The 23549-nt window shown below is 36.7% G+C and overlaps 1 protein-coding gene and 1 long non-coding RNA gene across 3 annotated transcripts in view; one reads left to right on the top strand and one right to left on the bottom strand.

Moving 5' to 3' along the window:
- Positions 1–92: 92 nt before the first annotated feature.
- LOC128879344 (uncharacterized) overlaps positions 93–23549 on the top strand; it is a 34607-nt gene continuing 11150 nt past the window's right edge. Inside the window, exon 1 of the long non-coding RNA XR_008457607.1 lies at positions 93–229. This is a non-coding gene — a long non-coding RNA (uncharacterized LOC128879344). The remainder of the gene's footprint in view (positions 230–23549) is intronic.
- Positions 1878–23549, bottom strand: part of LOC128879342 (follistatin) — an 89172-nt gene continuing 67500 nt past the window's right edge. For both annotated transcript variants that reach the window (XM_054128397.1, XM_054128398.1), the window contains 2 exons: positions 19046–19342; positions 1878–12941 (listed from right to left, as the gene is read on the bottom strand). In XM_054128397.1, coding sequence (XP_053984372.1) covers positions 12817–12941; positions 19046–19342 — 422 coding nt within the window. In that variant the 3' untranslated portion in view covers positions 1878–12816. The remainder of the gene's footprint in view (positions 12942–19045; positions 19343–23549) is intronic.

Below are 23549 nucleotides of genomic sequence, written 5' to 3'. Positions count from 1 at the left end.
AGATGTCGCTGCAAACGAGTCGATATGTGCTGCCACCATATTGCCGAGCTGGAAGCATTTAGAGAACAGCAGCGTTCGAATACGTGTGGAAGAGCGTCGTCAAAGATTTAAACAATTTAATTTGATTTTTGTAAAGTGTTGTGTCATTCTCTGACGAACAAGATGTTGAGAAATGATACGAGAACCACGGAAGCGATACAATGATCCCATCATATACTGAATTAATCACGTAAGTTGTCTTCAAGTTATAAGAGATTACTGCCGTAGGTGCGAACCTCCAACAATTGATATGTTAATACAAATGGATGATTAGATTCCTTTACATTGAGAATTATGGTTTTATTTGGGTTTTAACATGGAAGATTGGATTACTATATCGATAATACATTATCTATGCACGATAGTAATTCAGAGCACGAGTCAAGAATAAGGGAATTAATCTTATTCTAACCATAATCTTTCGCATCGAGAGTAATAAATTTGGCGCTAAAAATGAATCCGCCATGACAGTGAGAATAATTCTATTTCTCATTTCATCTTTGCGAAAGCGTCGTCGCGGAATTGGTGAGATTTTGTTGACGAAAATGAGTTCGAATCTAATCTTCCACGAACTAAGTTATTAATTTTATGTTATTCTAACCATTTATAAAAAAATCAGGATCCGAAAATAGTCCGAATTTAGTCATAATGGACTCATTTTCATCGGACAGTCACCGTGTTACTAGTAATACTTTTCCGAGGATATGTTTAGTAATCTTGAATTTTAATTGTTATTATTAGACTGTGGATCTTTATGCAAAATAAAATCTTGGCAAATGTACTTACAAAAATTGAACCTAAATAGGAATTTCTTTTACTCTACAAATATTATAATATGAACTTTACTCCCAATATTTTATATATTCTTGCATACTGTGTGCATTTTGTAGTATCTTGCACATTCAAATTCCCTTTAAATGCATAAAAATCCGCAGTTTAGTTATTATCAATTGTTCTATAGCTCCCTTGTGATGATTAAGGGGGCATTTCACTGTGAACGCACAAAAAAAAGCATATTTACAATAATTTTTTTCTCAGGAACTATTGCATAAAATTGAATAAATATTTTTCCCCCTTAAAGGTATGATTAAGGAAAGTAAATAAAAAATTTTTTTTCGGTAAAAAATATTTCGTCATTTATTTACAAAATAATATGCAAATGCAAAAAAAAATGTTATCCGCTGGCGCAGGTGATTTTGGCTCTCCTGGTAATCTGAAACAGAAAATCGAAAAAGTTTATTAAACTATGTCGTCACACCTATCGTCGGAACCTCCACTTATTTATTTCATCGAAAATAAACAAAATGGCAGCGTTTCGTGTGAAAGAGAGAGAGAAAAAAACACTTTTTTTGTACCGTAAATCAGGTGAAATTGTAAGTAAAAATCAAAATATCAACTACTTGGAGGTTCCGACCATAGGTGTGACGACATAGTTTAATAAACTTTTTCGATTTTCCGTTTCAAATTACCAGGAGAGCCAAAATCACCTGTGCTAGTGGATAACTTTTTTTTTTATTGTACACATGCATGTTATTTTGTAAATAAATGACGAAATATTTTTTACAAAAAAAAATTTTTTTATTTACTTTCCTTAATCATACCCTTAAGGAGGAAAAACATTCATTCAATTTTATGCAATAGTTCCTGAGAAAAAAATGATTGAATATATGCTTTTTTTTGTGCGTTCACAGTGAAATGCCCCCTTAAAGATAATATAGTGGAGAGTACCATTCCTCTTTTTATATAAAGAGAAAAATCCGTTCTTACGTCGAGGTATCATATTCTTCGCGAACGAGGAGGGGAATAGATAAATAATCATGTCGACGATTGATTGCCACGTTATAATAATTTATTTAAACATTTATACACCTATGATGTTCCACAGTCTTGAAAGTAGGTTGCTACTGATATATATGTATATGTATGTATATACATCCACATACACACATACAGACACATATGTATATATACATACAACAAGACACGCGTCTTGCGAATACATATAATATGTATACATATAAATTTATTCATTTATTTATAAGTTAATCCATCTCGTTACCGCCTAGATAAAGCATTCTTGAAACTTAGAAATTAATTAAAGATTATAGGCTATCCTGTTTTTGCGATCAATTTAATTGAACGTTCTCTCGCAGAAACGGCGTCCCGACTGTGTTACCCTTTACAATGATTCGCGTGTCAATTTATTTCAACGTAGGTACACCGACGTGCACGGATCCTATCTCTTATGTTAAACGTTCTGGCCCGATCTATCCTACGTTTCTCGATCCTCTTTGCCTCCCGTCGATCGATAACTTAACCTTACGGTTCCTTGGAAGCTAACGAGACACTTAATTTACAAGGGGTTCCTTTTTTTCTCCTATCGCGTTACACATCGGGCTGTCGCTGGAAATGTACGAACGTTTACACTAATCGTGCAGAATATCGAACAGAGACGGGGCAGGATTTTTTTCGAACAACAGATAACGAATAAGAACTCTTTATTCTCAACGATTATTCAGATCGAATAAAAGTTACTCAATTTATTTGTTTAGAGATTGGTTGGAGAGCTTGAATTGTATTTTTTATCGAGGAAATAATGCCGAAGATGTTTCTTTATTCGTTATTCGAGATCTTTATTTAGATAATAATCTTGCCCATCTCTGTGAACTTAGATAGAATTGAAACGGAAAGGATATCAGTATTTGTGTTTTAAAGAATTTCTGTTTCTTTTTTATTTTCTATCTGTTTTTCATATCTGTGTGTTGTTCTAAAGTTGTGGAAAAATTACGAAAATAATTTGATATAAATTTTTTATATTTTGTTCTTTTTCATTCTTTTAATATAATACACAATTCCAATCACTTTACTTGTTTAGTTTCAGATACCATAATGTAGTAACAAAGATATCCTCAAATATATATTACGTTACCAAATTTAATTTATTATTTATTGCAAAATTTGATTTCATTCCACTTTCATATATTTTCTGAGGTGTAACTGATACCCTTTACACGTCCATACCTAATCAAATTTAACGTCCCAATTGCTTTGAATTTAAATTATATTTTTAATCAAAAGCCTTTGATAGTTTGTTTTTTTTTTTAAATTAAAGGAGCAAATGTTTTAATTTATATACACAATAATGTATTTCGTAATCAAACGATCGATGCATTCTCGTATTCATTGCACGAATGTAACGTCCGTTTAGGTATTTGCATAAATCATGTTTATCCTAATCAGCGCTCAGAGTTGATAGAAATAGAAAAAAGATTAGCGAAATGAGTATTACAATAAATTAACTGAGAGTACAGTCTTGATAAATACTAACGACGTTATAATTTAAACGAGGGGGTCTTACTAAATAAATTAAGCAATAGTAACGAGTCATCTATAAAATTTCTTACAATGTTATCTAACTTAAAATGAAGTTCGAACGAAACATTACGTAATAATATTTAGAGAAAATAAATAATGTTTACATTGTGATGGATAAAAGGCAACGATAAAGATATAAAATTACAATATTCGAGGATCGTGCGCGCGCAGTATGAAAAATATAACAATTTAAGGTTACGTAAATTGTTTGTGGAGTAATTGTGTGATCGTTCTGAGACACTGTGTATTTTTTTTTAGCAGTATGTTTTTGCAATAAGCGATGTAATTTGTTTTACAACAAAATAGAAAGTAATTGTTTTTTAAACGATTAGGATATCATTTAAGTTTAAGTGGAAATTTTTATTTTTTATTTAATATGAACCATTGTCGTTCGTATTTTAAATCAGAAATTCCTAATATAAAATTATAAATTAAATCATTTCTGTCGCAACACGAATTACACCGCATCCTGCAATTTAAATTTCTGATCACCATCAATATTTCACGGCTCCATAAATAACACTTGCCAAGTATGCAATAATAACCCAATTACTGTTGGTACAAATATAATCGTATTCAAATTGTGCACAGCGCACGACATACGCGCACGCGTAGAAATAGGGATAGTTAGAAAATGAGCACGACGATTTTAGCGAAAGATTCGAGTGCTTAATTTACACCAATAATTACAATTACTGGACCTACATATCATACGCGTAATATTATTATACGTGACTCTAATTGGCACTAATGTCATTAAATCACCGATCAGTCCTTTCGTTTTCTCTTTCCTTTATTGAACATCCCGATTCGTGAATGAATATTTCCTCCAATTATCAATACATGGGGGTAATTATTTTCATAAAAAAAAAAAGAGAATTAACTTCAAATAAAATCGGTCACCGTTTTATAAATTCAGAATTACTTAGGCAAGATACATAAAATGAAATGACGAAATTTGTTGACCACTCGATCAATGTCCACTCCAAAAAAAATAAAAACTCGAAGCACAAGGAGATAAAATTGAAAGCCAGGAATGGATTTTCGCACGACTTCCACCGATTTCCCTCGTCTCTATTTCTCTTTCACCATTCTCCTCATCCCTGATAAAAGAGAACAAGAGCACGTACACAATTATCAGCTAGTTTTTCTTTATTGTCCCTCGTCGACACTACGCTTTCGTTTCTCCTCCACCCCCCACGTTCAATGAAAACATCCCTTAAAAACCTCTAAAAAAACGCTCGGATTATACACCTTTGAATCGACATCGACGATTAAATTACGACAGATATCAATGCGCGACACGTGTAACATTTTTTTTTTTTTTTTGGTTCGCAGTAACGTACTACTATTAATATCATAAAGCTACTATATAATAATTTATATTAAATTTATATATGTTATGTATAATACAGGAACTATATTATCGCATACAATTGCATTTCCATCTAAATGAATTTTTACCGTTTATAGTCGTCTAGCATTCCGTAGACACTGTCGAATGTCGTGTCGCGAATTCCTGTCCTCCTGTTTCTTTATTTTTTATTTTCTTCGTTCTTTTCTTTTTTTTTTTTTTGTATATAGTACGGCGATCATTGCGTTTTCGCAATTGTCCTATTTCGCGATACGACCGACTAGTTTCGATCGTAGTCGCTGTAATAGGTGATAAGAACGCGCGTGACAATGTAGCCATCGAAATATCGAATACTGGTCTGAACGGGTGCTGGAATAAATGAGTACGAATATAGCGCGGCTGATCGTTGCGTGTCACTCTGCGAGAACGAAAAATAAATGTACGGATTGAAATTCGTTCCTACAAAATTCGACAATTCAAGTAAGTTTCGCGTGGTTCCTCGAATGTAACGCGTGTCGTTTTACAAGCTGGGGAAACGCAATTCGTGGTAGATTCGAGAAGAAACGGCACTTCCCTGGAAAAAATAAGTCGATCTTCGTGGGACGGGGGGTGAGGTGTGGGGGAGGGGCTTCGTTTTCGAGAAAATCAAATTTTATAAATGCTGCCGGACTTGATAATGGCTTTGGTCAATATGAAATTTTGTTTCTGCTTGTGTTTGTAGTATTAAGTGGTAGCAGGTCTCGTTTAAAATTGTCGAGTGTTAAACAGAAATATTATTGATACATGAATGCACAGAGTCGTGCGATAACCGTTGCATAATGATTCGTCACGTAAAATAAATACCCATATCCTGAATGCACAGAGTAATTTTATTTATCTGTTAATTAAGGATTTTATTCTACAGATTGTAAATGAGAATGATAGTAAAACGTATGCGTAAGAAATTTTAGATGGTTAGACGATGAAACCGTTCTTCGATTGTGAAGGAGGGCCATAAAACCATTCCGAGAATAAATGTTCGATAACACATTGAAATTATTTCGCGTTTTTGGAATTCTCGAAATTCTACGATATTTTTGGCCTTGCAGTAATAAAATTTCGAATTGGTTGTCTGTGTTTGGACGAATGGAAAGTGGTTCTGCGAAAGAAATTTATGTACGACTTAGGTATGAGAATGATACAGAGCTTTGAAAAGTAAGAGAAATTGAGATTAATTCGTAGAATGGTAGACTAGAAAATAGAAATACAAGGAAATGGGACGAACGAAAAATTAGAAAGTGAGGTCAGGAAAAAAAGGCGAGGGAAAGGTTCGTGTACACAAATATAAGAGCACAATCAAATAGATACTCAAATTATTAGGTTATTCAGAGCACGAATGAAATTATGAAATTCCACTGTATTAATTTGAACACCTGAGTTCTTAAAAACACAAACAGAAAGGTAACAGATTTTCACTCAAGACATGATCAAGTACTTGACTTTTTTCCCTTAAAATATAGCACGATACTCAACAATTATATTCCACATTTTCCACTTATTTTCTTTTTTTAATTTTCTTTTCGATTTTCCCACAAATTACATCCCTGACTTGTGGGATTAATGATCGAAACAACTTACAAGCTACACGTCTACCGTACATATAATTTGAAAATTAGATACAATTTAACATAATTTACGTATATATTTAATCTTCAATTTCTCAATATTTTTGACTTTTCGTTTTGTGAATAACAAACGTCTAGTTTCACGACTCGCTAGAATACATTTAAAATAAAATCTAACTTCACTAAAAAACAACGAAACAGATAAAAATTAACGAATAAATAATCATTTGAATGGGTTCCTCGAGAAGATAATATATTCGAGTGTAAATAAACTAATTAACAGGCCACTCGCGAGAATAAAAGTTCACCCAACTCGATCGGATCGTTCTCGTCGCTGAAGAGATCGCCTGTGGTTCATTTAATAGCGTTCAAATCTTCTTGATTCCATTTTGTTTCGTTACTCAATGAAATGAAATAAAATTATTATTCGAATAAATTTATATTTTATTCGAGTAACGAACGACGAATAAAATCAAACCATTTTATTCGATTGAATGGTATTACAACATTTGTAAATGAAACTAAACTTTTCCAAAAATTATAACAAGTACTTGCCAGTTTTAACCCAATCGTGAGTAACCAATTAGAGTTGTCGATATGTCCACGAACAGCTAATTACAAGAAGAACAAAAATTGTGCCCATTTCCGTTTTATGGTTGCGCTTTACTCCGTTACAAAATAATTCCGATCCTGTAGTTTTGCAATGGGCGAGGGGGGTAGGGTGTCGCGATGTCTGCCCGTTTCTTGGAACACTTTTGCGCCTGTCAGGAACGTTAATTGTTTCGCGTGGATGGCAGCCATGAGAAGTTTGCATTCCGCAAAATCGCAGTCTCATGGCCCGTCCGAGGAAAGAAACGGATAAAAATTGCGGACGGCGAACGGAGAAAGCGAGAGTTTAGAATTCCTTTGGAATCTCGTCGAAAGATGGGTCATTTTACGACAAAAGTACATATCATTCTTAACCCAAGCATCGGTTAATTTTAAAAATGGCATTTAAAAATGTTTTACACTTTTGCCGCGACTCTTTCACATCGGGGAAGCTTGTATAAATAAATAACTGGACTTTCTGAACGCATAACTGAATTTTAACAAGAGTCATTTGAACGTTGAGCCTCGAAAGTGTAAAATCAATTGATTGTTTTAAGTAGGTAGCGAAAATAGACGAAGAACTTAACGCTGATATATATCAAAACAAATAATTGCGATAAGTTTGAAAGTTATTGTAGAAATTGAATTTTTCTTTTTGACGTGGTTATTCGGGTGTCGATATTTTAAATTGTGAGATGATTGTTTGCATGAAGTATGGACGAGTAAATATCTTTGCGGGACAGTGATAGACGCAAAAAGAAATAATTGGAAAAGCCTCGAGAGCTACCATGGAGTATGAAAGTCTGGTCTCGTAAGCAGAAAAAATTATACGAGCCAATTTTTCTTTTTATTGCAGCGCAATTTCAAATTTTCTCACTTCGAGACGTCTAAGAATTCGCGTTTCGTTCGATTCCAAATTATTGCCAAATGGTAATACGCTTGTTTTATCTCTCTGTGATCTGAAACGTATGCAAATTTGTTATATGACCATTTCTGGCAATACCGAAATAAAACAGTGTTTTTATAACCAAGAGTGACCGTACATCACTTTTAAAATAAATATAGCAATTAAACCTCTGTTTATTAATTTGTAGAGGCAGCGAAAAATTTGGCTATGAATCGTTCAGAGATAAAAAAAAATTGTGTCACTTCAAATAACATTTTGTTGAATTAACATGTTCTGAAATGTCGAGCAGAATATACCAAAAATAATTTTATAAGGTATGCATCAAATTTTCGTCCGAACTAGATGCATATTTAATTAAATTATATTTACTTAAATTAATTCTATATGTCGAAGGAGATTCATAACACAAATAAACTAATTTCCCAACTGGTCTACATTAAACTTCATAAATTTTTAAATAAAACTTACGCAGTCGATAGACAGAAGTATATCATTCAAGAGGTATATATTAATTTTCCAATAACAAATATGTTACAACAACCAAAATTAATATTCTTAAGTTGCGCCTCGCTTTCGCTCATTTATGTATTCCCTCAAATGAGGTATTTACTGGAGCAGTTTCATCTCCCTCAGGGAGACAGTTTTAATTAGAACCAACGAGCCTTCCCACGGATTTTCTCAGATTCACAGAAGCTCCATAAACTAACTTCTCGACTCAAATAGTTATATCTGATCTTGGTTAGGTTTCATTAATTTTCAAATAAAACTGACAGAACTACCAGACATCCCCATTAAGATACTAGAACCCTAAAAAGAAATTCGCATTTACACGTTTCACCTAACATTTTCTCATTCACATATTCCCGCGAGTAAAATATTTTCCAAGTACCCGAGTTGCTTCACCTCTACGAGTAAAGGGAACAGTTTATATCAGACCTAACGAAGGTATGTCTTACCACGGATTTTAATGGAATCACAGAAGATTCATAACGCTTGTAAATTATCGCCGTGACACAAATGTCGGCGCCTGGTCTATCATTTCCCGATAAATTATTCGTCGTCTCGGTATTCCATTTGCCACGGCGATCCCTCCTTAACGAACCTGCGCCATAACTATGTCGCGGTAGCGAGAAAATGACACGCGCATTGCATCGACAATATACGTTTGCCTATGGAGAAATGAAAAAAAAAAAATAGGAGAAAAAAAAGTGACAGATACGTGACAGCGGTCGATAAAATTGCGCGCGAATAAGTGCAGCTCTTAACGCTGGCCGTAAAACTAAAATAAATTAAGTACGAATATTATGTGAATTCTACTGGCGCCAGACTGGAGGCACTTGGAACGAAACTGTTGCAGACTAATGCCGAAGATATAGATATGGACCGTATAATAATTTCGCGCCCGGTTTCAAAACGCGCCCAACACGGCTGCGCGGATCGTCAAGCGTCATTTCTAAGCGTGAAATACCTCCCTTGGATCAGATAAAATTCATAGACGCGAAAAACACCCAATTTCCTTGGCGAAATTCCGATTGTCGCTTAAAAAATATTAATCGAAAGGGTTGCAAGCGGGACGTACAGTCGTACACTTTCAGCTCTCGCGACAGTGTCTGTGAATAATTGTATTTTTACATTTATTTTTATTTCGATATTATATCGCGATAGCGAAATCGTCAGATTTTTGAGTATCGTATGGAAACATTTCACAATATTTTCATTTTATTACAATTATTTTCAATTAAAACCGTTATACCCAGATACCGAGAATAATGATAAGCCCATTGGACTGAAAAAGTACGTTCCTTTAACTTAACGAAAATTCTACCATCGAAAGCCGTTATTCGTTAAACGTAAATATCGATCTTAGAATGCCAAGCAGTTAAATCAATGAACACACGACGTTCCAATAATTTATTACACGATAATGCTTTCTTAAACTTAAATCGAATCGTCGCGACAATCCTCCTCACCCCCTTGCAACATCCGCGCAGAAAACTGTCGCGATAGAATATGAAAGAAAGTGGAAACAATTACAATTATTTTCCCGAATACAACCACAGAAATTACGCGATAAAAAAGAATACTGACGGGCCGATCGAGATTGTTCACTCGGTAACGCGATCGTCGATCCATCGAAAAACAGTATCCGCGAATTCGAGCGCGTAAGGTTCGCGTACCGATCATTCGCCGAGCGTTCTAAATCTTCGATAAGAAAAGAAATACTGCAAATCTGCAACTCGCTCAACCTGTCCATGACCTGTCCATTAAATATTCAACGGTGTACGATTTTGACAAGCAATCGAACGTTTTGTCCGTTTGTTTTTTTTTTGTTTTTTTTTTTTACAAGCCTAGCGAACGAAAGAGAATTCATTAATTTTCAAACAAATGGCTTCCACGGTTCCTTAAATCAAACAGTTTTACGAGTTGTATAGAATGTTTTAATAACTTCGAATGCTCCACACGAGTGCATATAAATATTTATGCTTGAAAAGTTGCATTCAGACGGGTTAATCGGGTTTCAGCTTATTCGTCGAGTGTGAATCTACGTGCCTCCGTCACGCGACGCTGAATAATAAATACTGGCTCGCCGCGAAATTAGTCCTCTATTTAATCCTCTATTTTTTTTTTTCACGAATACCACGGCCTCACGTGACCATTCCAGTGATAACATCCCACGCAACGTGAATCTGATATCGTTTAAAATTCGCTGATTTTTCTTCCGACGAAGCGTACCGTAACTTCGCATGGATAATAAAACACTCCGACGAGAATTTAGGTTCGTATCGTTAAAACCTCCGTACCTTCGTTATCGACTCTTCAGATTTATGCAAGTCTTTTAAAATAAATAAATTCGACGAGCCACGTGACGCCGAATAGTCAATTTCTCCCGTTCGTCGAAGTTTGATGTGTACGTAAATTAGAAACGAGTTCCTTTCGTGATCAGTTTACATTTGAGAACGATTCTGGACAGAACAGGCCCTACAGATTTCAGCAGGCCGGGAATATTTCAAAATAAATAAACAATTATAAACAACACCTAATTAACCCATCGCTTCTCGTTTCTCACGCATCGCTATTTTCCTTCACAAAATTCCTCGTCGTGCTGGAATCTCGTTCCTCTTCCAATGATTTCTTTAGTAGCGGCGCCAGAGTTGGGCTCAGTTTGCGGACGAATGAACCTTCGCGAGAGTACGCAGGCTTCGATCATGGACGGTCGTGCGACGCCCGTTGAAATTTATTCAGACCATTAGAACTCTGCGAGTGTGTTAAATGGTTTATGCGATGAACAAGTTAGCTGTGCGTCCTATCCTCTTTGAGCTCTACGATTCAAAGTGTCTGGAATCTACGCTCCTCGAGTGATAACAAGTACATCGCTACGCCTGAAAAACTAACTTCGAAAGTCCCTTGAAGGTGACGAAACAGTTTTTCCGACGATATTTAACACTTTCGCGTGGGAGTCTGATGGAACAGTGCCACTTGGACTTGGGTCATCAGGGAATGGCCTCGAAATATGTCAAAGGAGAAGACTACATGATTGTCCTCCTTGCTCTTAACCTTTTCGGTGGTCTGCGCGAGTATACTCGTCAAATTATTTTGTTCTTGTTGTGCTCAAGACGAGTTAAATTGGATGAAGTTATTGTTAATGAGTTAATGAGTTAACTCTTCTTGAGCACGACAAGAACAAAATAATTTGACGAGTATACTCGCGCAAACTACCGAAAAGGTTAATAAACGATTTAAATGGGAAGTTCCAGAATTAATCATCCTTGAAATTCATGTAAACTGTAAAATAATAACCATTCTAGTCAAGCTTGCTTCATCGGTAGAAGATTGAATATATGCCTGTGATGATTGGTGATCTGAGCTGGTAGGCCACTGATCATCCCTACATTGCCCTAACAATTTCCACGCTTTAAATAATCAAAAATTTATGAGACGTCCTGATTTATAATAAAATTGTATTAGGTCGTCCCGCAAGATCATGCCACTTATTCTTCTGCTACTTGAATTCGTATGTAAAACATACCCTTAAGTGTTATAAAAAAAAGGTAATCTCTCTCGTTTTACAATATTTTCCCACCTTTATGACATAGTCATTATACCGTCACTATAAAATTTCTGTAGTTTTTTAATTAAATATTGACACAGTCTGCAGCACGAACTTATGGGATGACTTAACACGTTGTTGACCGGTCACGAGTAAACTCGTGTCTGCACTTGTATTATCTATTTGAATTTATGAAATCCAAAGCGATATAAAACATTGCAGAAGCTTTGCGTTTAGACCTGTCGGTTTTTCATTTCAGATCGTTATGTTGATGGAATATAAATAAAGTTTATTGGAGTTTATTTAGATTGTTTCAACTTCACAGTCAATTACGAAATAATAGCCGGTGACACGAAGTCGCTTCTATATAAAATTGCCGGTCAACAATGTGTTAATATAATACCAAAAGATTGTTTATTGCTAACAGCTGCCCTCCAGCATAAGTCAACCAACCTACAAGTTTCCCCTGGTACTTGACTCGTGACTTCTTCCAGCTTCTCCTAACCCCGCTTTCGCAACTGCGAAAGTATTAATTCGTCGTTAATTCGCCGTACCTCCGCGCTTTTCGCTCCGCAAAACGGAGAAAAGAATACTGATCCGCCCTTAATCTAGCTTATCTCGCGCGAGCCTCTCGTTCACGAGAACTAATGGCCATACGCGTTCAAAATGCATCCTCCCGGCTTCAGGAAGCGCGACGTGTCCGGTTTGCCGTCGTTTTTCTCGTCCTCAAGATCCCTGGAGGATCGCGCATCGATGGCCAGGCATCGAAATTCGCGCGTCGTCTCCGTGGGATTCCCCTAAACAGTCGAGATACAGACAGAGAGAGAGAGTGAGAGACAGAGAGGGATCCTACGACTTATCTTGCAGCTATGTGGATCGATCGATCGCGATCGATCGCGCGCTACGATAATGTCAGGGAACGATGCGTCTGGCCGTTGTACGACAAGGACTTCGATTCTGCGTCCTTGAATCTCGCGTCTTCGTCCGCCAGGCCAACGCCATAGTTGCTCGAGGTGTTGTCCTCCTCTGGAACAAACGGCCAAGCAAACGGGATCGTTATTATGATGATCGAACGATCAATTGGAGGGATTGTTATTAAATTGATTGGGAAGGAAGGTTATTACGTTGGCAGGATAGCGATTCGGGTCTTCAAGTCTTCGTTTGTAAACTTTCAAGCAAGGCGAGACTGGTGGAGTCTCGAGTCAGGTGGTGAATGACTTGGACGTCATGTGGACTTGACAAAGTCAAGTGATTCAAGTGATTCTAACTTCTCAAGCCAATTAGGTTTCAATATAATATTCATTCGAGTTTTTAAATATAAATTCTTGGAAAATATTTTGAGCCGACTTGAGCTTCCTTCCGAGTAAAGCTCGGCTCATGAAAAGCTCATAAAATCGAACTTATCCCCACCTCCAACATGCAAATATTAATAATTGTATCAAATACGCGTCGCAGAGTCCAATTTGAGTGCGCATACGAATCCAAGCACAAATGTTTCACCGTTATTCTGTCTCTATGGTTAACTGCGTAGCGACAATGCGAACTATTCAAAAACTACTGTTCAGGAACGTGTTACAATCTCTCTTATAGTTTGCGCAACAGTGAACATTGTATCACTTCCTGATGCAATTACGATACATTCGTGTATGCAGCATAAAAGAGTCTTGCGTTCAATTGCGTTCGCGGGGCGCTGCTGTGAATGCAAATATATGCAGCATTTTTCATTGAGTATAATCTGGAAGTAATCGTGTTTCTAAGTAGCCGTATCGAAGATAATATATCTTCTACTAAGTAGTTAAACTTTTACAGCTTGAATACCTGGGAAACTTTTCAGTAGCCATAATAGAGGCTCAAATAGCTCAGTTTTAGATTAAAGACACGCGTGAAATTGCCCGATAAATATCGATAGGATAATTATTAGTACGGTGGTTTTATATAGAGCGAGCGAATGCAACTTTGTTACTGAAAATTTACATGACAAGTTAAACTACTGGTTTCTATAAATTTTGTTCGTGTTCGAAATGTTATACATTTGCGTTCGGTATAGGACCGTAAATTCCGTTTCAAAATGGTTAATTTAGAGTGCTATAAATCGATGCGTAAAGCTTCTCGTTTCTGCGCAACGTGCAACAGGTTTCTATATCCACGCAAACGTGGTGGCTCGGACGAGGGAATGTCTTTCGATAGTTTATGGAGCTATTTGGAAGAACGAAAATATTATGTATTGAATTTGTTCGGCTGCATTCGTTCCCTTTTACGCGATAACAATTGTCAACAATCTTGGATACCGTGACGATGATAAAGAAAATAATTAAACCAGAGATTCGGAGTGACAATTCAATAAGTAATGAAGAAAATGTAGGAGTCCTCAGGGATAAATCTACAAGGTAGCCACTATTAAAAATATTTCATCTCAATTATGATAATATCATTACTGCGCATGTGAAGTTAGTCCCGCACTTTTCGAATTTTGAGTTTTTCTTTCTTGTGCCGTGTTATGCTCTATTTGTGCTGAATTGTGCCGTAAACCGCAACTCTGTAAGTCAAAGCTTACTAAAGAAAATTGAACAAAACAAAATTTTTGATAGCCCCGCACTTTTCGAATTTTGAGTTTTTCTTTTTTGCGCCGTGTTGTGCTGTATTTCTGCTGAATTGTGCCGTAAATGAGAGATCGATAACATCGATATCAATTAAGAAAAGAAATAAAACCAAAATTATACTAGTCCCGCACTTTTGTCGAAACAAACTTTTTTTTCTACAGAAAGATGCGTACTAACTTGTGCCACATTGTGGCATCGATAGAAACTCGTTATCTCTACTCATTTTGCAGATAAAAAATGTTGAATTTTAAGGAATCAAAAATTTAATATTCGCACAATTTGCGAACGACGACAGACAATCGAATTCTGCAAGTTGTGCTAAATTGTGCTACTTACGATACCCGAGACACGTGCGTTAAAAATTGGGATTAGCTCGAGAGTCAATAAAAATTAACAAAAAAAAAATGTGGCGGTGATTAAAAATTTTGATATTTCCGAATTTTCTTCGATTGTGCCGGATTGTGGTAGACTAGCACAACAACTTTTCCTAATTACAAAATCTCGTCAGATCGCCAGATTTCGCAGCGTTGGCAAAGTTAGGAATCAGACGTTAAGAATTTGCATTCGCATTCGTACGCGCTCGCGGGTAGCAGAGTGCAGTAATGCCTCGATAACTGCACAAGTTCGGGATTGAAAGTGTGCATTTATCATGAAGTTCCCGCGTTGTTTGATCTTTGCCGACAGCTTCGGCTTATTTCCCTTATTTCTTTTCTTAATTGTTATTGATGTTATCGATGTCTTATTTACGGCACAATTCAGCACAAATATAGCACAATACGGCACAAGAAAGAAAAACTAAAAATTCGAAAAGTGCGGGGCTAACTTCGCACACATTTACTGCGCTACCAATAAATCAATTCGTCGTACCGACCAGGTGTTCTGCATTATCGTTTCTTACCTACAGTATACTCTATATTCCCAACCACTATAAAAAAACCTCCATACTAGTGAATCGGGATTTATAACCAGTAATATATTCGCAAACGTTTTCTATCCTAATCCAACCACGTGTCCACCTGAAGTAATTATAAATCCGCCTCGTAAAATGTTCCAAGTAAAGACCTGATGATCATATAATACAAATTCAAGAATCATATGAGATGTACGTGTATGCTAATTCTACTTCCATAACGAACTTGCAGTATCATATTTAACTATCAACGTAATCATGTAATCAGGTGATGACGTCTCTTTTTAGACCCTTGCTTGACTATATTGATCTAAATTGGATCTACTATTAAGAATTAAACAAAACGATATTCAACTCAACACTGATAAAGTGAATAATGGTTACAACGAGTAAACGTTGTTGAACCCCACCCCTTCCTCCCCCACAGCTCGGTGCTCGTCGTAACCGAGTCTGCATTCTCCACTCATCCGATACCGATACTCACGCATCCGTATCGAAGCGGGACGCGTGGTCTTTGGCAAGTCTCGGCTGGAAAAGAATCCATCGTGGTCCGTTTCATAGCCAACGTTCCCCCACGACCAGATATAGTAACAATAGATGCTTTCCAATTGCTTAACACATCTTGACACATACACACTCGCGCAGAAGTATGTGGACAGTTTCTTAATAGAAATAAATATTTAATAAAAGTAGCGATTGAATTCATATCAATAATATCATCTGTTTCGATATGTTTATGTTGCATTAGCAAATATATTTTATTAATTATTCTTTTAGTAATGAAACTATAGAGATAACTGGATAATGTTATTAATTCCAATCTTTGACCAAACTTGGATACTATTAACTTCTTCATTGTATCTGAAGTCATATTTCCTCATTTATTTTGTAATATTTCGCCATGAACGTTTTTGATATATTATATATTCTTTCCGAACTTTTCTATCTAAACGATCCCATAGTTCCACTATAAAATTGAATATGGGACTCGAAATATTTAATATTATTAAATGTTGTTAAATAGATATCCAATACAGAATTTAGCAACACAAGTTGTATAGTAATAATTTATGGTATATATTAATTGTATTAATAGAAATGGGGGTAGCTGAGACGATTCTGAACCATAATTTCCTTTCCAACAATGTCGGATGGTGCTTCGTTTTTGAATTATTAAAACCACCGACCAATCACAGAGCCTGAGTAGCGCGCGCTCAGTCGTGAGCGGCTAGCTCGAGCCAGAACGCCAAACCAGCTGAGGCGCTGTGATTGATCGGTGGTTTTTCATTAATAATTCAAAAACGAAGCACCATCCGACATTGTTGCAAAGGAAATTATAGTTCAGAATCGTCTCAGCTATTGCCGGTTCCTACACCAATTCTGGGACACCCTGTGTAATCTTAAAAATGATACACATAATGTGTCATAATCGGACATGGAAGATAATATAATTATAGCAATTGCTGTTGATTTGTCGTCTACCTCTGCTGATACTAGTTCAAGTTCAAAAAACTTGAATGTTACCGTATCATAACATCTTTTTATAGTGTTACTAACTTTCAACTAAGCGTCACTAGAAAACATGATCTCTAGTACAAGTATGATCGGTAAATGGTTTACAAGCTGATCCGACAATAAGTAAATAAAAAAACGCACACACACAAGTTTACATAGTAGCGTTGCGTCGATGATTACAGCAATTGGAACGCACCTGGTGTCGTCGTGTGTACGATAGCGTCTAGGTATATCGCAATTGGAAAGCACCCAATGCGTCCGTCGACACGTTCCATCCTGATTTCGTTTCGCGTTTAGCGAGGAATCGAGGACGCCGTGAGGGCCACGAGCGTTTCCCATGCCGTGATAAAGCGGGATACTGCGTCTGGTCATTTATCTTTTTCCTTCGGAGGCGTGGACCATTCACGAAGCCGTCCGCGGAGCGAGCGATCGTCGTAATCCAGCCTGGAATTCGCCTTGTTCGAGTCGCCTCTGAGAATATACGCGCCCACGCGCTCGCTTGTCTCGCCCGTTAAACACAGTCAATCGCGAAAACTCGACGGAGAACTAGCCGTGGAATTCTAGAGTTCCGCTTGCGTGTCGTTCTCCCGTACAATCTCATTTCTCATACGCTTCCTACCATTGTCGCCCCGCTCGGCCGGCCATGGGAACGCTCGGAACTTAACGAATTTGCTGAAACGCCTCGCGTACCATTCGACACGCTCTTCACGCGCATCCGTCATGCTGATGCCTGCCGACGCGTTATCCTGGTGACATCTTCCAACTGTTTACGCGACAGACGTATAATTCATCCGGCATAGTCGAGGACGGTGGAAGGTACGAACGTGCTACCAACTCGAACCATTTGTTTACTAGCTATTCCTTTACTTGAACGCAGGGATTTGTGGGGAGTCCAAGAAATGCCAGATAATTTTAAGCGAAGACTCATCATTGTAAACAAAAATATTTCGATCAATTTTATTCTAAGGTTCGTGAATACACGATACTAAAAACATGTCGGACTTCCTTTCTTACTAAACAAATAAAAATAAAACGTTATTGGTTTAACGAAATATATATTTGTATAAAGAAAATATTTTCACGAAAACCTGAACTTGAATTATTCTTTGTGAATAAACATAATTTGTTGTCTGTTGAAATTAATCTTTTCAGTTATTTTTTCTTTATTCGTCATTGTTATATGTAAACGTATGCTTTTGAAATAAGCGTTCACATACAATTGTATATTAAAGAAATAAGACCGGAACTTTTTATTGGGCCTCTATTGTTATTGGAGTCATTCTTAATAAGTTATAGCACTTGCAGCTTCGAGCAACGATATTTCGCTCCTTGGCACTCAAAGGGTTAATTAATTGTAGATACTGTTGTTTACTTGGAAAATTGTTACCAGGTATCCCCATCGTGTGTGATGGTTTTCGTGGACGTTTGTTTACATTGCTTCTCGAGAAGGAACAGCTAAAGATGAAATTTGATTCTGTCGCTTCTTGAAGAGTACGAAGTATTGGAGAATTATTCTAGAGACACCTCGAGTATTTTGTGCTTCAACCATTTTATACTGCCTCTTCCCGTTGCTTCGATTTTCCTTATCATAGATCCCCTATAGATCGTATATTTAATTCCGTCCTAAAGAGAGCCTGGAGTTATCCATTTCTGCTTTCACTCCAATATCAAAACAACCACATCTTAAAATTCCGATCACAAAATGGCCGTGATGGAGGTACCAAGGGCCTCAGTACAGTATAAGCATATAAGGAGGTAGCCAAGCCTTGGGATTGTAAACACCATTCTTCCTTTATCCCGGCATTCCTAAGAACTGAATAACCGACGATAACATGAAACTTACCAAGTTTATTGTTCATCGTACGGTGAATGCTCCGTCCAAATGGAACACGTAATAATCTCAATAACGGTTTCCCGGGGGATTTCAAGGGTTTACTACTCCTTTAAATCGGGCCCTGTTAAATCGGGGCTTTATCGAATGGAAACGAAGTTATTCGACAAGCTTGCGGCGCGGATCATCATGCTTATCAACCAGTTTCGCTAAGAAACGAGCAGCATTCATTGACTACGAGCTCATCCACGTAATCGCGTGCCGAGGGACTTACCGATGTAAAATGGAGAGGTGTCGTAGGCGTTGCAGGGGCCGGCGTATCGCGTCTCGAGGACGAAGCCGGTAACGCAGGCGTCCTTGACGATGTGACACCAACTGGGATAGGTGATATTGTTGGTGGCGCACAACATGGTCGCCGATGGATCCCGATCGCGGTGCGTCCGGTTCCGGACGCGCTCGCGCTTCCTGGGGCAACGATAGGTGCAGGTCACGCAACGTGGTCGACCCGACTTCATCTCTGTCAGACACGTCTGACCCTCGCGGCAACGAATCGTCGTGCAATCTGCGTTCTCTGAAATAAAAAAATAACAGCGTGTTTGAAACATAAATAGGAGAATTTTTGAAGCATTCCGAGATTTTATATTTGGAATTTTTTACAATTTTTGGAGGGATAAGGAATTATTATGTATTATTAGACAGAGGTTAAGGATATTATTAGTTATTGGAGATAAATTATTTGACGTTTGATTTTAGGGGTTCTCTTTCTTCCATCATTTACCTTTGAAATGTTTTTTTTTAATTCTAACTGTAGTTTAACACTGCATTGTAAAACAATTTATTTTATTAGGAGGACCGAAAAGTAATGTGATTTCTTTTACATGCAATTAAAACAGATACATTCTTAATTAGTTTCTATTTTTAATCAAGTATGCAATCACCTTCGTTATCGATAGCCTTTTCAAATATAGTGTTCAAATTTCGTATACCAGATCGGTGAAAATCAATGAGCTGATGAATGATAAATAAGTATTGAGATTCGCGGAAACTACATTACTTTCCAGTCCACCTAATTCAGAATTTTACTGAATTTTGAATCTTCTTTTAGTATAAAACTATAACTACCTCTTATATACAAATCCAATGATAATCAAAGCAGTACTTTTATCAGTTAAATTAAATTAATATAATAAGTCAAAAACATTCCAACCCTATATCTTTCAAATTGCGATACTTGCATTACATCCCCAAAGACAGCAATTCACTTAACAATCGAAAAAGATACTCGCACATCAAGGTAGAAACATTCTAAACCCAATATTTTTCAAAACCGTATCAGGAGCTTGTACGGTGGAGGTATAACCCCCCCCCCCCCCCCAATTGTATATACATAAATAATTTTTTTTTATTAGAAACAGAAAAATGGCTTTGAATCATCGCTAGTTCATAAGCCCTTGTACCATGCTTAATATATATTTATATACATATATATTTAATATATTTATTACATAGTTTGAGGTATAAGAGAGTTAGAGGGTTACTCGGTCTTTGTGTTGCTTTCCACAGCCTTATGCCTTATGACTAATTTATACTTATTTATTTCATGATTGATTCATGATTTATTTACAGTGTTACATTCCGAGGTTGATGGCTTTCAAGAACTCGGTTACAACTCTAATCGTTCTAATCTTTGGTCCTTTAAAGAAAATTCTTTATTTCGCTTTAAATCCCCTCTGGCAATTCTCCGAAATTCTGAATTCTCAGAAATTCGTCCTAAAGTTACAAACCGGAAAAGTATAAACGTCCAAACATCAAAGGGTTCCTTCACCCTCGTTGTTTATCCCCACGTGGACGATGGACGAATTGCGTAATCCTTTCATCGGGACGCGTACGCGTCGACGGCTGTCAGAATGAAAAATGAGCAATACGTTACACGGTCCCCTCCCCTCCCGTGAGAAGTGGGCCATTGACCCAAGTAGGTGTAACGACATATTATTGCAGTAATCGCGTCTGCGAACGAGTCACCGCACGAAACCGCTCCGTGGACGAAGATAGAGCGCGTCTAATTCGACGATTGAACCTGTCTCTCGTTTCTGCCCCGTCACAAGCCAGCCTTCCACTACTGGCCAGTGCTTTTCATTACCATTCGTTATTATATAACGCACGCGTTATGCCCCGCGATGCCACGCAGACACGAGGATGAATTTACATTCGTGACGCCTGACGTTCGTTTTTCCGCGTTGAGGCTAATCCATTCAGACTCCTAGCGGTGTCTCTCGCGAGCCAACGAACCTGACTTCGAGCACCAGACTTCGCGTAGACTTCAATGGACGAATCACACGAACGATGGCATTTTTTGACGAATGGGTGGCGTTTAGAAGTTTCGTTCCTTCGGAATTAGAAGGAGCTATTCTTTTCCTTATTGGTATCATTTGAGATCTGCTGTATGGTTTTTTGTATCGATAGTAAGAGTCAAGTCAGTTTAACCCTTTGCGGTCCAATGTCGAGTGAGGTTTCGACAAAAATGTACTGAAATCAGAAAATTCGGACCGCAAAGGGTTAATAGAGATTGGTGTAAATCATTTAAAGTGAAGTCAGTTTTAGGTAGGAATTTAATTGGAAATTTTTCTTTCATGGGTACTATATTTATGTAATTGTTGTTTAATACTATATCGTCTTCTTCAGGAATATCTTCTCTGGTATCTAATTATTCCTGAATATGACTTGAGGTATGATGAAAACTAGGCATAAATTTTGCATCCAAAAGAGTAAAATGTGGATGTTAAATTAAATTTTGTGTCAGTACCAAAAGGAGGAAAATTAAAATGGAATTTATGAAAATGTTCGTTCAATATGAACTTAAATGCTTCCAAGTTAATTTTAAAAAATTATAGATATTATCTAAAAAAGAAAATGCTTTAGTTTTAGTTAGAAAATGAAACATAAATTTTGCATTAAAAAAAGTAAAATCTGGATGTTAGATTAAATTTTGTGTCTGAATCGAAAGGAAGAAAATTATAATGGAATTGATGAAAATGTTCGTTCAATATGAACTCAAATGTATGGTTCCAAGTTAATTTTAAAAAATTATAGATATCTAAAAAATGCTTTAGTTTTAGTTAGAAAATGAAACATAAATTTTGCATTAAAAAAAGTAAAATCTGGATGTTAGATTAAATTTTGTGTCTGAATCGAAAGGAAGAAAATTAAAATTGAATTTATGAAAATGTTCGTCCAATATGAACTCGAATTTATGCTTCCAAGTTAACTTTGAAGAGTGATAGATGTTAACTAAGATATGCTTTAGTTTTAGCTAGATTATTAACTGAAAATTATGCTTTGAGTGCAAAGTATTAGATTCCCTCCGCCATTCGTCGTTCAAGTGCTTAATGACACATCCTCGTATTAATCATACCCGGTCGAGATGTACATTTATTTGTCTGGACGTCTGATACTCAAAATGGCGGACGTACATTGTTTGTCTGCTCTAGGGTTCCTAGCAAACACGCAAGCCACGAACGGGGCAATCATCGTATCGTGGATGTGGTCGTAGTCTATGTTCGCCGTGGCTGTACTAGATTAATATTAAGTGATTCACGCTCCGTAATGCGATCCACGTTGTTAGACGCGATGCTTAGACTACGCACGTACTTTTATATGGAAGACCGCTCGATGCTGGATCTCATCGCTTGTTATATACACCGGCCAGCGTTATGTTGTTACACGCCGAGAGACATCTGCTTAGCCGGAGCAATTGAATTTATTAAGACACATTACGCAAATTGTAGTATGGAGAGCATTATACTAATGAGAATACTACGTTACATCTTTGTTAGAAGATTGTTCGTTGATGCGAAGCGAAAATATCGGCTTATGCATCATATGAGGCAGAAATATCGAAGGAACTCCGAATTTTCTCAATCTAAGGATATTGTTGACTCTCCATTGGATGAGTTTTATTTTGGACTTCAAAAAATATCTTTTTTTTTAACTATTTTTATATTTATTTGAATCATGTCTATTCTTCAGGTACTCTTGATGATCTGTGTAAGATTAGAGGAAGAAGAAACAAAAATAATAAAATAATTCATAATTAAAATATTCGTAAATACGTAAATTAAATCCCTATCTAAAACTAACATCTAAAACAAAGAAAATAAACAAGAAGCATACATATAGGTTTTTATACACACGTTACATATGTTTTAGTTATCAATTATTTTTACTATTTCTGTCCCCCTTCTTCTTTGAAGATTGTGTAATTCCATTACACACAAAATTTGTCAATATTATATACAGTAACTATGTAGGATCGAATACCGAGTACTAAATTAATATTATCGCTTGGCACTAGATAGAATACGTACTTTCACACGCTACGTAGATAGCCAAGGTAATCATGTCAGGCTGCATGTTTCCGTAGTCCAATCAGTAACTATATTGTATCAATGCTACACTAGGTTGAATGACCAATGACCCTCGTACACAGCGTTGCATAACATTACATTCTGTTTGTTAGTCATTACGTATCAAATGATACGATAAATTGCAGCAATCCCTCGCCTTGGACATTTAAGACGAATCATTCACGGTATTCGCGTTATGCAATAATTCAGACATAGAAAAAAAAGCAGGAAGTTCGTCAAATCGTATTCATCGATATTTCCGAGGCGTTATTTAATACAAGAATTCTTGGAACGAACGAAGCCTAAACATTTTCTACAGACCAGAGGGAAAAAGACGTGTTCTCTTAAACTTTCCGAGTTATCTGTGACTCAGAA

Source organism: Hylaeus volcanicus, chromosome 7, assembly GCF_026283585.1.
Source record: "Hylaeus volcanicus isolate JK05 chromosome 7, UHH_iyHylVolc1.0_haploid, whole genome shotgun sequence".
NCBI classification, from domain to species: domain Eukaryota; kingdom Metazoa; phylum Arthropoda; class Insecta; order Hymenoptera; family Colletidae; genus Hylaeus; species Hylaeus volcanicus.
This window is presented reverse-complemented; position numbering and strand designations above follow the sequence as displayed.